The sequence below is a fragment of the Tinamus guttatus genome, unplaced genomic scaffold, assembly GCF_059628265.1.
Source record: "Tinamus guttatus ecotype Peru unplaced genomic scaffold, ASM5962826v1 Tinamus_guttatus_pri_ptg000059l, whole genome shotgun sequence".
Classification (NCBI taxonomy): Eukaryota; Metazoa; Chordata; class Aves; order Tinamiformes; family Tinamidae; genus Tinamus; species Tinamus guttatus.
The window spans coordinates 427269-441680 of record NW_028288593.1 but is presented as its reverse complement, the minus strand read 5'-3'; the positions used below and the strand labels follow the sequence as shown (position 1 = coordinate 441680).

Sequence of the window (14412 nt, the reverse complement as noted above, 5' to 3'; positions counted from 1 at the left end):
CACAGGCCCCCTCACAGTTTGTGAGGCTGATCCTTTAATAAAATAAAGTTTGAGATATTTGAAACCTGTTGGAGTAGTGCTGGCTTGTTGGGATTTCAGGATGCTTTTTGTTTGTCCTTTTAACAGGAAAGAGGGGAAACTGGCCCTGTGTAAACTCAGAACGTTGAGTTTTCCAGCTGTGTGGCTCTTGATCTTACTTTTTAATCCTATCTCATGACACAGGTGGAAAGGTCTGCTCATGCTTTTGGGAGACTGGTACTTCAAGGCTCTGTCTTAAGTGCTTTTGGATAGAAACTGTTCATAGAGGGGAAGAATTAATTCCTAGCTTATGAAATAGAATCACCTGTGCTACCATCTTGTAAGGACGGTAATTTTTATCCCCTTTCACAGTGGTGGAAGTGATTTGTTTCTTGCTTTCTGTCTACCTGAGCCTGAGTGTGCCAGTTGTCTCCTGGTGGTTTCTCAGAGTTGTTCTGTTGCTCATTGACATTATTTGGTTCCTTTGAAAGTCACCTGCTACCTCCTCAGCTCTGGTACCATATGTGGCAAACCTGCTTTAATGTGAAAGAACATCCCTAAGCCTTGGGTAAGTTTGCTTGCCTCAACAAAAGCCCTATAGGTTGTACCTCTCACTTAGGCCTTTCAACACCGGGGCCCAGCCAGAGGACAGTTACTGCCTCTAAACACCCTCTGCAGCTCAGCCAAGGCTGCTGCACATTAAAGTAAGGCCATACCTTAGCAAAGCTCAAGGGAGGAATATATCTACAGGTTCATGAAGTTCAGAACAACTGGAAACACTGTCAGGTTCTCCAGCATTTAACGTGTGTCACAGTTAACTCTGTGCCAGCCCTTGGTACCGGTCATGCTAGAAGTTACTAGCAAAGTCTAATACTTAATTTATAAGCAGATGTATTTATTTATTAGCAGTTGCATTCAACTTACTGATAGCTAGTGCTAAAGCAAGAACATAATATTAGATGAATTTTTACTACCCCCTTGCTGCTTTATTGGAAGGGCAGTTGGAGTCAAAACAGGTCTTGGACTTGCCAACATGTTACAAATAACTGAAACAGAGTGAGCAGGTGGTAACTCCACTGGTTATACAGCACAGGAGCAAGGTTAAAGGAGCATGTCTAAATTTGACTGGGCAGCCTCACTGAATGTCCTAACAAAGCAGGACACATCATGCAGCTGGTTTCAGTGTTTGACAGACAGCTTTGTAGTTTCTTAAAATAAAAGTTTTAAAAAAAGAAGCTCTTATCTACCACTCAAATGAGGTTGGAGAAGTTTAAGGAAAAAAAATGCAGTTTTTTCAAGTGTGATCTGGTTTCTGTTTAAACATAATTCACTGCAAAAGCTGTCCTGGTTTGTGCTCAAGTTGGGTCAAGCTAAGGCAGAATTTCCCCAAAGTTACCACTGTAGTCCTGAACTGAGCTACTGCTTGAGAGCATTAAGTTAAGTAAGTACTGCTCACTTTTTATTAAAAGCTCACCAGCTCCACTAGTGACTTCTTACCTGGTTTACTACATGAGTACTTACTGCACCGTCTGCCCCAGGTCTCTGGAGTGAGGGCCAAACAAAAGTCCAGTAGAGTCCTGCATTTGAGCTGTTTGTGTGAACTGAAAAATGCAGATGCGATAAGGCAGTTTTGGTTTATTTAAAAATTACAAAAATATAACACCAACGCATGTGAAAAATGAAGAAAATCCTTTTTAAGTGTACCAAGGGTGAAGCCTTCAGTGTAATTTATAAAATAGAGCACAGCTTGGATGTGTGTTTTAGCCCTGTGTAAGAGTTGTTGTCTTTCTGAATGTCCTGCTCCTGGGGGTCAGGGCTGGACATGATCGGAACACATTCCAGCGCCCTCTTCCTCTGCACGCGGTGCAGAACGATCCTGTAGATGCCCGTTATGGAGCTGCGTGCGTCCTTGCCCCGGTTGTTCTGAATGTGTTCGTCTGTGACCCCCAGATCTTGCAGAATACTTTTCACTTCATTTTCTTCATCTTTGAGGGTGCTGATCTCCGATAAATACTTTGGATCCAGTGGGAACGGTTCTAAGGGCTGGGGGTACCATATCCCTTGCATCCACTCGCTGCTCATAATGAGCTTGACGGAGTAGCGCTCGCTTGGCACGGGCTGGAGCACTCCTCTTATCAGCTTCTGGCAGGCTGCCGAGAGGCACGGGGGCACACTGTACGTCCCGTCGAGAATGCACTTCTTCAGTTTGGCCACTGTATCCGCCCGAAATGGCATGACACCCGTCGTCATGAAGTACAGCAGGATGCCCAGGGCCCAGATGTCCACGTAGACGCCAACATAGCTCTCATCGCGGAAGAGCTCGGGGGCGGCGTAAGGCGGGGAGCCACAGAAGGTGTTTAACGTTTCATCTCTTGTACTGATTGTGCTGAAGCCAAAGTCTCCCACTTTAACGCAGGTGTTGCTGGTGTAGAAGACATTCTCTGCCTTCAGGTCCCGGTGAATGATGTTGTTCTCGTGCTGCAGAACAAGAGGCAGGTTTAGTGATAGCTTGTTCACAGCAATGTTCTGCAGTGACCACCAAGATTGTCCATTAGAACAGATTTATTTCAGGCCAAGTCAGAAATAACTAGTGCTGTAAAATTGAAAAGTTAAAAGTGTTTAGAACAAATGCTTGCCAGAGCAGTAGAGAAGGAATTTGCACCAGAATACCTGGAGAAGACAGGAAGAAAAAAGTGGTTTTTTTTTTAAAGGATAACAGTCTGTTGTTAACTAATAATCACTATTTCCATAACCACTATTTCTTTTTCATCAAAACTGACAGTGGGAGATGAGCATTGATTAATTTTCTGTTTAGTGGAGCTCTACCCTGTCTTGATTAGGTGATGGTTTAGCTTCAGTTTTGAAAAGATTAGGAGGAACAGATGGGTTTGAGCACTCTCTACCCAACGCTTTTAGGGGAATAGGAAATACCAAGATATTTTAGAATAAATTGTTAATTAGGGCCTGGCATCTTCCTGTCCCCCTGTGAGTTGGCAGCAGTGAGATAGGATATGAATAGCGCAAATTCAGTGACAGATTAGCAAAAATAAAGGGCTTGGCAGAGAAGAGACTGGCCAGGCAGTAGTTTGGGTTTAATGCTGAGCCAGATGTGATCGCTGAATGTAGAACACACAGCACTAGCTCCTGGCCTCCTCTGCTCCACGAGAGCTGGCGGACGTAACCAGGGCTTGCAGGACAGGGGGCCTGTCTGTCCTGTGCTTAACCTGGCACCTGACCTGGAAATACCCAATCGCTTTTGACTGCCTGGCTTTCTGTGTGTGAGCCTACGCTGCAGGAAAACACAAGCCAGGGGAGGGCACCCTGAGCCAGCTTGAACAAATACTAGTTTTACTTCTTAACACCACAAAATTCCCTTCCTTTAAGCTGTCCTTGTAAGCAGAGTAGTTGCTCTGCAAGGTGCAGAGGCTGCTGCCTCAAGGGTAGTTAACTGCCGTGTTCTGCTGCTGGAAGATGCTTTGTGCTCTATATAAACAACATAATCCTAAATCCAGCTGTCATACTGAAGCCTGGGGAAGGGACTTGCTTGGTGTTCACCTATCTGCAAAGCAAAGATCAGGAATTCCTGTCTCATTTCCAGCCTCCTACACTCATTATTTTGTAATAACTAAGCAGGCTTTTTGCAATACCTAGCAAACCTCTCTCTGGAACACCTCGGTCGGTGCTGCCTCTTGACTTGCCTGCAGGGATAGAGTGCAGCTTTGCTCAGCGCAGGCAGCAGAACCCGGCGCTGCTCGGGGGCTGTACCATCCACCACCACTTCCCAGTTCACTTGGCCCGAACTTTCTCACCAGGAGGCAGTAACTCAAGAGAGCTAGGAAGGATCTCTCAGGTAACTAAGACAGCTTTTCTGTAATGGGTTTTCTCCTGAGAAGTGTGGGCCTGTTTGTTGGTAACAGCAAAGCTGACTGACAAACAAGGACATGTGCACAGACCTTGGCTAGAGTAGCACAGAGCAACATGTAGGGCACCTCACCATGTGCTTCACAGCAGCCACGATCTGGGAGAAGATCAGTTTGCACTCTGTTTCCAGCAGCTTCCCCTCGGTGCTGATTTTAGTGAAGAGCTCCCCACCTCCCGCGTACTCCATCACCAGGTGCAGCTTGGAGAGCGTCTCCACCACTTCGTAGAGCCTGATGATGTTGGGGTGGTGCAGTTTCTCCATGCTGGATATCTCACGTGAGAGCAAGCGCTGAGTCTTCTTGTCTAGCTTTGTCTTGTCCAAAATCTTAATCGCTACTTTCTCTGAAAAGAAAAATGCTTTTCCATGTTCTTTAATGCAGTAACTGTCCAACCCTAGCTGGTTATATAGCTGCAACGATATTTCACCCCTGACCAAATTATGATAAGCCACAGCAGCCTAGTGCACCCTGCACCCTGCACCTGGGGTGCAGCCCCACCTATCCACCCTGTCCCCCTTCCGTCTCCTACATGCCAGTCCCTGCTGGAATATCTGGGAGCCGCAGTGCAGTGCTCAACACCTCTTGTCCTCAGGCCAACGCGTGTTTCACAGCCCAGGCTCCAGCATGTGCGGTAGCTGTCTGACCCAGGCCGCGCAGCAGGGATCCCGGACCCAGGCCCTGCACTGGTGAAAGCAGGAAGCTGGCCCGGGCAGAGGGCTCGGAGCATGAACACTTCCCTCCCTCGCTGTCTCCAGAGATGTTTTTCCCAACATGTTCATACACACGTGGCTCTTGGCACCATATACAACCTGGGAGAGGCACAGTTCAGCATCTGTATGCCACAGTGGGCCTTGAGTCCATGTCACAGAGAGATTTTTAAACTGGGAAAAGGAATAAAACAGTAAAGCGAACGAAGTTGCAAGGATGCTGTTTACCTTGGCACAAAGCTGGCTGTAGTATACTGTCCTGGGACCATGGGCTGCTAAGTTCTCCTTGTTTCTGTAGCTCACCTGTATGAACCCAAGGGGCACAAAACACTGACATACTTATGCAGTTGCACTGCATTGCCTGAGTAGCTTAAACCATCCTAAATAGTCCAGTTAGAATTGCCCCCATCCTTCCTTATTAAGTGAGAGGTTGCAACTTCTGTTTTCATTCTACTGCATTCAGTTGGTATTTGAAGCATTAGTCTGGTTAAAAAAAAATTTACAGCAGCTTTGCGCAAGACAGAAAATGAAACTAAAGCAGTCAGGAAAGGTAACTGTTTCTTCCTGGGAAAAGGAGATTTTTAAAAAAAAAAAAAACACCTCAAATGTTCATAGATTCCCAATTTTAATCTGATCTAGTGGAAAGGAAAAGTTTCCCTTAGTTTCTAGCACCTGTCCATAAAATTGAAAAAAGGTCACTTGTCAGTTTAAGAGAAGAGGGAGAAGACCATTATATTTCTATGTATGATTTGGTATAAAAACATTCCACATGTTTTTTACCTAATATTGTAAATTTATTTACACGTAAGATTTGTGTTTCAACAATTCAGAAGAAATGCCATCGATACCCATGCCCGTATCGCCATACAGGTCGAGACTCTTGTACACTTCGATTTCTTTATGACATAAATGCAGATTTTGATCCTGCTACTAAAAAGCAACAGCTGTTCAAAGCTAACGGGATTCCTGTAAGGAATGATCACCTTGATGTGCCCGTTTTCAGGGGCAGCCTGTGCAAGGTGGGTAACGTTTCTCATCATCTTCACTGCAGATCTGCTTTGCTACTTCTTGCCATATAGATCTTAGGGGCATTTGGGTCAGAACAAACAAACAAATGTAGAAGGAAGGAAAAAAAAAGCACAAAGAAGGATTCCTCATAGTTTTCCTGCATTTTTTTTAAAAGGAAGTAAAGAAACATGATAGAATTAAAGGGCCTTATCTTCTTATCATAAGACCATAAAGCAGGAGCAAGCTCATACAACCTACATCCCTCCAGCTGCACACATGCATAATGTGCAAAGAGAGTCCCACTAAAGTGCAAAGAACACAGTTTTTCTTTTTAAAATAATTCCATCTGCTTCCACATTGCTGTCAGCCTTGCATTGCACCAATGCACAGAGAAGGGCCTTCTGAGTGGGCAGCTTCTACACTGACACACTAAAATGCAGGAACAAGAGACTGTCATTGACCATACCCAGTGAATGTTAAGGTTTGAAAAGAACTAGCTTAAGGCGCAGCAAGTAAGACCTTTTTGATTAGGAAAAAGTTGAGAAGCCGGCTCAGAACAAACAGTGTGTGCTATGACTTCAGGACAAAAAGCAACAAACAGATCCCAGTTAAAACTGCTTAACAGACAGCGTAGCACTCTGGGCACCCGCACATCCCTCCCCTGCACCTCATCCTTCACTTTGCACCTGCCTTTTAGCATCTGAGAACATCAGGCATCCTTAATTGCCCATATTCAGATATGTTCTCACACTATCCTTGCAAGATGGAGGGTATTTAAAATCAAGATTACACAGAGCTTAGGAACCTAATACTCTGTAGCAAGCAACTCAGCAAAAGACTCTGGAGAAAATCTCTGCCAAAATTCAGATTAGTAAAATGGGTAATCCTAATTAATGTTCTTAATATGTATGACGACACCAAATGGTTTTCTGCCTCCTCTGAAATCATCCAAGATAACTCCTGAGAGTTAAAAAGGAGCAAAGGAGCTCTTTATCCTCACGTTCCTGCAGTTTTCCCCTCTCAAACCTTTTCACACACACTGCTGGACACATGGCGAGGGCTGTGGAACTGCACACACTCACTAATGAAGCTGAGCTTGCTACTAAAAACAAACCTGCTTCCTTCTGAAAACCCAAGTGAAACGTGAGGAGAAAGACTGTATTTAGAGCTCAACACAGGGATAGCAACTGAGCAGCTGAACCCCCTACCTGCCACCTCCTTCTACCACAGGAGCCTGGCCAGCTCCAGTAAAGCAGCCCTTGTATTTTCACCTCAGCCAAAAGAAGGACTTAAGCTCATTGGCCCTGAGCAGGAGCTGAGACCTACTGTCCTTCAGAGGAGTGTGCAAGTGCGGATGTGTTTCTGCTTCCCATCCACGTTCTACGAGGACAGAAGAGCTCGGGGCAGAGCTGAGGCAAAAGAGGCTCTGCACCCTCATTTCTTCTTCCTCGTGACAATTACAAACTTGGCAGCAAGAAGTTCATGCCTTCTCCTACAAATATCTTAACCAAAAAATAAGCTACCTGTGCAAAGAGGAGGAAGAGTAATTTTAGAGATTTCTGATGAGGGAGAAGAAACTTTTCAAGAAAAACTGATGACCTGCATTTTGGTATTTGGTTTATTCAAATTTCCTGCAGTCACAAATATTTTCTACTAACCCTTTCAAATGCCAAAGCAACCTCTGCCCCACATTCAACAAGTAAGAGGTTCATCCAGATCAAAGTTTATCCTTTTGTTTCCCTTAGCATTCTTCCTGCGCTTGCCCCAGCAGCAGCCCTTCCTCCAACAGCAAACACAAGACAGTTTGCCCGAGAAGGAGAAAATTCACTGGGAAAAGAAAAAAAAAAGGGGGGGGGGGGACAAGTGGAACAGAGCTATTTTCCAAAAACTAAAACAAAAGTGTTGCTCCCCTCTGATTCCTAGCATAACTGCACTGCAAAATGACTAGGGTAAAGACGAGCTTTCAGATCTCTGCAGTCTGGACTGATTGCGTCAAAGAAAAACAGATCATAAAGTATGAAGGTCTTACCTTTAACATGATTGAGGGAAGGACAATGAATCCAAACTTGAAACAAAAGACTATGAGGAAAAGGAAGCAGAAGAGGACCAAAGCCAAGGAAGCTTTGCCCTGAGGGAAAGCTAGAGCTCCTATGGTCAGTGACAGAAGCAGGATAGATAAAGTTCTTGGCTACAACTGAAGTATTCACTGCCGTTACCTGGCCTTTCTAGTTCTTCCCAGAAGCAGCATCTAGGGAGCTTTTCTGTGCTTAAGAAAAGCAGAACAGATGACTACTCAACATAACCTTCTGGCTAGGTTTGGCTGCACAGAAGCTCATTTTCCAGCTCAACCCACACCTATGTCCCTTCTCCGAACCCTTCACATGAAACTGGAATTAGTCAGCAAAACTGCCATAGTTCTCATGAGAATTACTGATACCAAAAAAAAAAAAAAAAAAAAAAAGCCCTATCCCCACTAGCAGAATTTGCTCTGAAAGCGTCAGCTTTGCGAACCGAGGCATCCCCAGATGCTGCCCTCGCTGCCTTGCAAGCTCATCACCTAGTCCTGCGGCCTAGGCCAAGGAGAAGGCAGCTGGACAGGACTGTTCCTGGAGCAGGGGCACAAGCTGCTTCCCAAAGTGTGTGGGGCCTTCAGCCACGTGTGTAAACTCCCTGAAATGCAGAGACTTCTTCATTTCCTCCCAAGGGGAATGACCAGAGAAAATGTTTCTGGCTGCTTTTCAAGCATAAGTGATACTCCCAATATTACTCCAGATTCACTTAAAAAAAATCACATACAGCTTCTATGTGTATATAGGGTGTATACAGAAAGCTTCCCAGAGAAGGTGCTCCACTAACGTATGTGCAGACCAAGTTTGATCAGAACCCATTGGACCCATATAGCAGTGCCTACCTTTGGTTAGGGAATGAATTCCAAGCTTCACTTGCGAGAAGTTCCCACTCCCTATTTCTCCTCTGACTCGATAAAATCCAATCCTCTTCCCTAGGGTTAATTCCTTCACCACCTTTTCATTCTGGGACATATCCTGGGTTAGTTTCTCGAATGGGGTCAGCCTGTGCTGCCTGCCCTCTTCGTCTCCTCCGTAGCTCTCCACGCGCCCATAGTCCTCGCTGCTGTCCTCGCGATTCCACCTGGCATAGCGGTGTTTTCCAAGACCTCCTCCATCCACATACCCTGTTGTCATAGTCCACAGAGTGATCACCTCCCCATAGAACAAGGCCACCCCATAAAGAGTTCAAATTAAATAATAATCCTCAGCATAATAGAAATTGTGGCAAATTTAGCAAAAAAAACCCCAGCTTACTGCATATCCAAGGATCAGTTTGGACATCACTTCAAAAACAAATCTGGCATATCTACATATTGCAGTTCTGTCCAAAAATCAGGCATAAAATTGGAAGCTATTTATGTCCATCTCCCACGGACAGATAGAGCGTGTCAGGATCTTCATCTACAAGGTAAAAGAGGCTTTGCAATTAAAGCTGTAAACTGTTAATGCACAAAAGCAGTGAGTTATTCACATTCTATGCAGTACTTTTGATACAAATGCATAACATTTCACACGTCCATGTTGATGCCCTGAAAAATTAACTCAATAAAGGTCGGAGTAATAGCTTACGAGCTGCTTTGAGCAAACCCAGATGCTTCAAGGTGATTTTGAATAGCTGACCTTAAGGTTGCAGTAGTTCTTGATTTCGGTGCCAGTCCAAAAGCCAAACATAGGGTTTTCCCCTGATTCATTCTTCATCCTGTGAGCCTGTCACTGTGCCGTGGAAATGGCTGATTGCACAGCCTGGCTGTGAGAAGTTTGTTGCCTTTCTGTTTCCTTCCCATTGCTGGTTTAACAGAGCAGCTCATCCTGGAAAACGATAGGAAAAGGATAAGGTACGTACCAGCCAAAGGAAATGCTGTGCCTCAGGATCTCTGAAGTCACATGGAAGGACAACAGAGGATTAAGTAACTGCAATGTCACTTTAACCCTCCTTTATTTAGATGAGCTTTCTTTAAAGCCTTGAGCCTTCTCAAAATTTTGCCAGACGCTTTGCCAGCAGAGGGATGAAGAAAGTCATTAAAGCCCTTATGTAACAGCCACGCGATTCACTAAATGAGAGCATGCCACATATTCTTTAGCAATTTAACTCTGCTTGGCAACACATGTAAAGAAATGTGCATTCCAAGTAAGCAAGCAATCATTTACCTGTAGAATGCTCTAATGTTTTGTCTTGTTGATCTGTTGGCAACCTCGTAAGACAGGAGTTTGCTCAGCAATTACCTGTGGAGGGCTGGATACGGGGGACACCCCGCTGGACACCTCCCCACGCAGCGGGCGCAGGGGACGGGATCCGAGCAGCCGCTGCACGCGGTGCTTGGGGCAGGTGGGCAGTGACCTGGGGCAGCGCAATAGCAGAGGGCATGTGAGAGCGTGAGGTGGAGCTGGCCAAGCCAGGGAGGAGAGGCTGCGGCCCCGGGAGGGCAGCGGGAGGGAGGAAGCCGGCACGCCTTTCCCCTAATGGGATTGCACTGGCACTGAGGTGCTTGTCTGCTCTTATCCGGCAGCTCCCCAGAGCGAGGCCAAGGAGACAGGCTGGGAGGTGGAAAGCAGCATCCAGCAGCTTGTCCTGGGAGGCATGCAAGCAGCTTTGGCAAGTTGCCTCTGCCCTTCTAGCACAGGGCCCGCAGGCAGCTCTCGCTGGCCAGGAGGAGCCCACCACAACTCAGCACTTCAGCTTTCACACAGCTGAAGCAACAGTCCTGAGCCAAGAGCCTCTCCTCACTTTGGGAATAGAGGAGGATTCCTCATCTGCCCTGGCTACTTCTCTGAGGCAAGGGCTGCCACTTGCTATGTTTATCTGCAACACTGCTTATAGATTAAATAGATTATAACTGGAGTGCAAATATATTTGTTTCTTGAAGTATCTGAATTTTTTATTCCTGTTTGATTATTACAAATCAGGTATTTGTCAAAGAGCTGCAGAATCAGAGCTGCTATTTTCATGGGTGATAGAAAAAATATAAAATAATGAAGTAATTGGATCTTAGATGGATCATGCAATATTATGAAATCACTGCAAACAAGCAACGAACACAGACAAAAATAGTGTGAGGACAAATGTTTGTAGCAAATCACCTTTCAACAACAATCTAAGATATCACAGGGTTCATATTTTATTCTCTGGATCCGAACAGAGTTAAACCGCTGACAAATACTGTATATAACCATAAAACATTGGCTAAATACTTAAATTGTTACTAGAGACTGGAGCACAGCAGCCTTCAGGATTCTCCTGTTAAATGGCCTCTCTTAGGCCAAATGTTCCCTCTAACGACCTTATTTGTCAGCAAGGCAGAGTGCCCCATCAAGCTACAAATGATTATTTAAGTGTATTTTGATGGGCAGTACCTTCCTTATAACCTTACCAAAGAAGAGCCATAGCAGACAGCTACATCCTGACCCAGTGGCCTGACTGCTCCGGAGCGGCAGGCGGGCACACACCGTTACCTCCTCCTGCCATTGCAGGGCAAGCACAGAACTGCTCCTAGTGGCAACAAAAAACAAAGTTCAGGATATCGGAGCACATGGAGCGTTGGTCTATTCAGAATCCTAGGTGGAACAATAAACCAAATGTGTGTGTGTAGGTTACTAACACAGGGAGGGGACCTGCAGCTAAAGACGATCTTCTGCAAGAATTATCTGGGCCTTTGCAATTAACTAGCTGTGTGAAAAGGCTGCCGGCATAAGGAGGATTTCCTTCCAGCAGACCCATGTAATCCACTCCCGAATACCTTCGCTGAGGGCAAGGAGAAGCCGGCTAACTCGCCGTATGTCAAAGTTCAGCCCCACCGAGGCAGAAATATCACAGGGAAAGGCCAGGGCCTTGCGGGGCCGAGGCGCTCTGAGGCCGGCAGAGCAGCGCTGAGGCCCTAGTGCCGGCTCCTCCACGGCTTCCTCCTGCCTGATTTTTACGGAGTCCTGCGGCTCCTTTCTAGAGCACGGCCTGCAGTCAGTTGCCCTTACAGGCTTCCCACGTGTTGTCAGCCCCGCGACCTCCTGGCCCTGAGCCCAATGGCCAGACTTGCCCTGTCTTCTGAGACGAGCTATTTCAGTACTCCCGGAGCCAGCAGAATATCTCCCATCTATTTATGGCCTAGGCTCCTTCCTGCAATTTTAACCAGTAAAATGAACCCCAACCCCACACAAGAAGGTGCTTGTTATAAAAGGAAACAATAAGAGAGGGGAGAGAAACCAGGAAAATCAGAAGCCATCCAAATACAATAAAGAAAGAATACTTTATTTTCTGTGTCCAGTCTGTTTGACCAGTGATCTGAAAAGCCTTGGGAGAATATAAAAACTGCCCAAATTTCTTATAGCTTTAAATAACAGTAACAAACAAAATCACACTACAAAACTCACCATATGACAGAGCAAGCAGGTATATTAAGCGTAAGACACATCCTAAGCCAGCATTGCTCTTATTTGACCCTGTTATTTAAATATTTCCAGGTACTGATGTCCTGGTCCTATTCTAAGAAGCACTAAATAACCTCAGCCTTTAGCTGAAGGCTGAGCTAAAGCCTGATCATAGACTTGAGGAAAATCAAAAAGCAGAAAGCGAAAGGAGACATCACTGGATATACAAACTTTTTTGCCAGGATTCCCATCTTGGTAGGTAAATAAAAGTCAACTGATTTTAAGAAGCTTTGAATAGGACACTTGGAAATCTAAAATCAGCTAGAACAGGGAGCCCTGAATTTGTGCTTCCCAGCTCAGGTCACTTTTATGTAGCCTCTTTTTAAGTTTATGCATTTGATTTCTCTTCCTCCCTGAACCTGGAGCAGATCCTATTGCAACGAACGTGAAATAACTCACATGGAATAGCCTCTTACCCTACAACTCCTCGAGGTTTTTCATAAGGATGCTTCAGATACTGCAGTTAATTCCGAATCCCCTTTCAGTTCCCTTTGTGGCCTGGATTGAGGATGTCTACATAGAGGATAGCTGGATTTGGGAATATTTCTTTAGGGAGAGAATTAGCCTAGTTTGTTTGGTTGCTCCTCAAGGGCATCTCATTTCTTTCACAGAGCAGTATTATTTGCTGTGAGGCAACAAAGAACTGAACTGAATGCAAAGTAGCAGAGCTTTCCCCTCCCCCCAAGCGATTAGTAAATAAAATATTGATCCTTCTTTTTCTCTACAGCTTTGAAAGCTCATTCACTGCAAGAAAATATGAACGCCGTGGTATATTTGACTACCTTTTATAAAAAGCGAGTGGCCAGCAAAGCCCACAAGGCCGGTGCCTGCGACCAACGCCACCGCAGCAGCTCTCTGGGCAGGCACACGTGGCACGTTGATTGGCACAGGGAGAGGAACAGCTCCTCCCCAGGACTTCCACTCCAGGAGTTAATTTTTCTTTACACTCCCCACTCCCACAGTTGCAAACATTAGCAGAGCTCAGTGGAGAGCCTCCAGAAGTGACTAGTTCTTTGGCCCAGGTGCACCTTCCACCATGTGCCTCCCGGAATCATCGCTGCTTCTCAGGAGCACAAAGTTGCCTCTCTGCTAATTATTGTTTAATCCAAATCAGACAGATTCAATATAATTTACCTTACAAGTAATAACCTTATAAACTCCTTTAATTTTCCACACATGTAAAGTGAACATGCACAGCAGATGTGCCTAAGGCAATTAAAAACAACACTTTGAAAAACATGAAAGCTCATCCCCTGCAGGTATTGAACAGAGACAAATAAAATGAGGTTTGATTAGGCTGATAAAAGGGGAGAAAGATCCTTTATAGCTGCATGCACATAAGCACTACTTACTTTTCCACTTAAATGAAAGCCTGTTTTTTTAATACAACATGTAAGCCACAACACTCTAAGGCCATGACTATAACATACATGACAGTGAGTTACAGTGCATGCTCCTTTCATTATCTGATGTGTTTTAGACTGCAAAAAAACATGAAGGCACATGTACATATAAGCAATATGTACAGGTGACACTATGCCATTAACTTTTAAGCAGATCTTCCAACAGTTGGATATGGTGCCTGGAGGGTAGTGACCTCGGTCTCATCTGGGAACTTTGCAGTGCTGACACAGCAACTCGCTTACGCAGGGACACAGGGTTACTCCAAAGTCACCTTGGCAAACTGTGCCAGCCCATCAGCTGCAAGAAAATTCAGAGCCATCTCTCATCTCCTGCGCACATCTTGGACATAAACACTGTGGACAGAACACAGTGACAACAGACTTTCGGGACACAAACACCTTTCAATGGCTTCCATGCAAAACCTGCCTTGGAAACCACAGCCTCTCAGGCCTTGTCCTTCCTGCCCCACTGCAGGCCACTCGGCTGTCAAACCTGTGCTTTGACTCCCTGGTCCCAGCACTGTTAGGGCAGTGGACCAGCTCGTTATCTGCTCCAGAGTCCAAAAGCAGGGAATGAAAAGGAGGTTGCACCTAAAATTCCTGAGCTCTGGGGTACAGGGTAGCCCACACTTTTAAAACGCACAGGTCACAAGCGCCTTCTGCACCCCCTGCCACAGGCTGTTCAACAGACATCCCCTCCAGTCCCCTCCAGCCACACAACGGGGATCAGGGAGGGTGACAAGTCCGACCTGCAGCTCAGAGCTCGGGCGCTGCTGAATCACCCTGCTCTGAGCACAGAGATTCATTGTGCGCCAAGAACTGCTCCAGAGCCTGCATGTCCTGAAAGACTCGCTTGTGGCTTCAAAGG

The 14412-nt window shown here is 45.6% G+C and overlaps 1 protein-coding gene across 2 annotated transcripts; it reads right to left on the bottom strand.

The window, feature by feature from the left end:
* Window positions 1–1724: 1724 nt before the first annotated feature.
* Window positions 1725–9757, bottom strand: NIM1K (NIM1 serine/threonine protein kinase). 2 transcript variants are annotated; one of them, XM_088540317.1, is made up of 4 exons: window positions 9343–9757; window positions 8565–8803; window positions 4013–4281; window positions 1725–2496 (listed from the first exon to the last, which is right to left on the bottom strand). In XM_088540317.1, exons 1-4 carry the CDS (start codon window positions 9411–9413, stop codon window positions 1747–1749), a joined length of 1329 nt encoding a protein of 442 aa, XP_088396443.1. In that variant the 5' UTR covers window positions 9414–9757; the 3' UTR covers window positions 1725–1746. The 2 variants fall into 2 exon arrangements, with proteins under 2 accessions (XP_088396443.1, XP_010226711.1); XM_010228409.2 differs by lacking the exon at window positions 9343–9757 and having other exon boundaries at window positions 8565–9244.
* Window positions 9758–14412: the final 4655 nt, after the last annotated feature.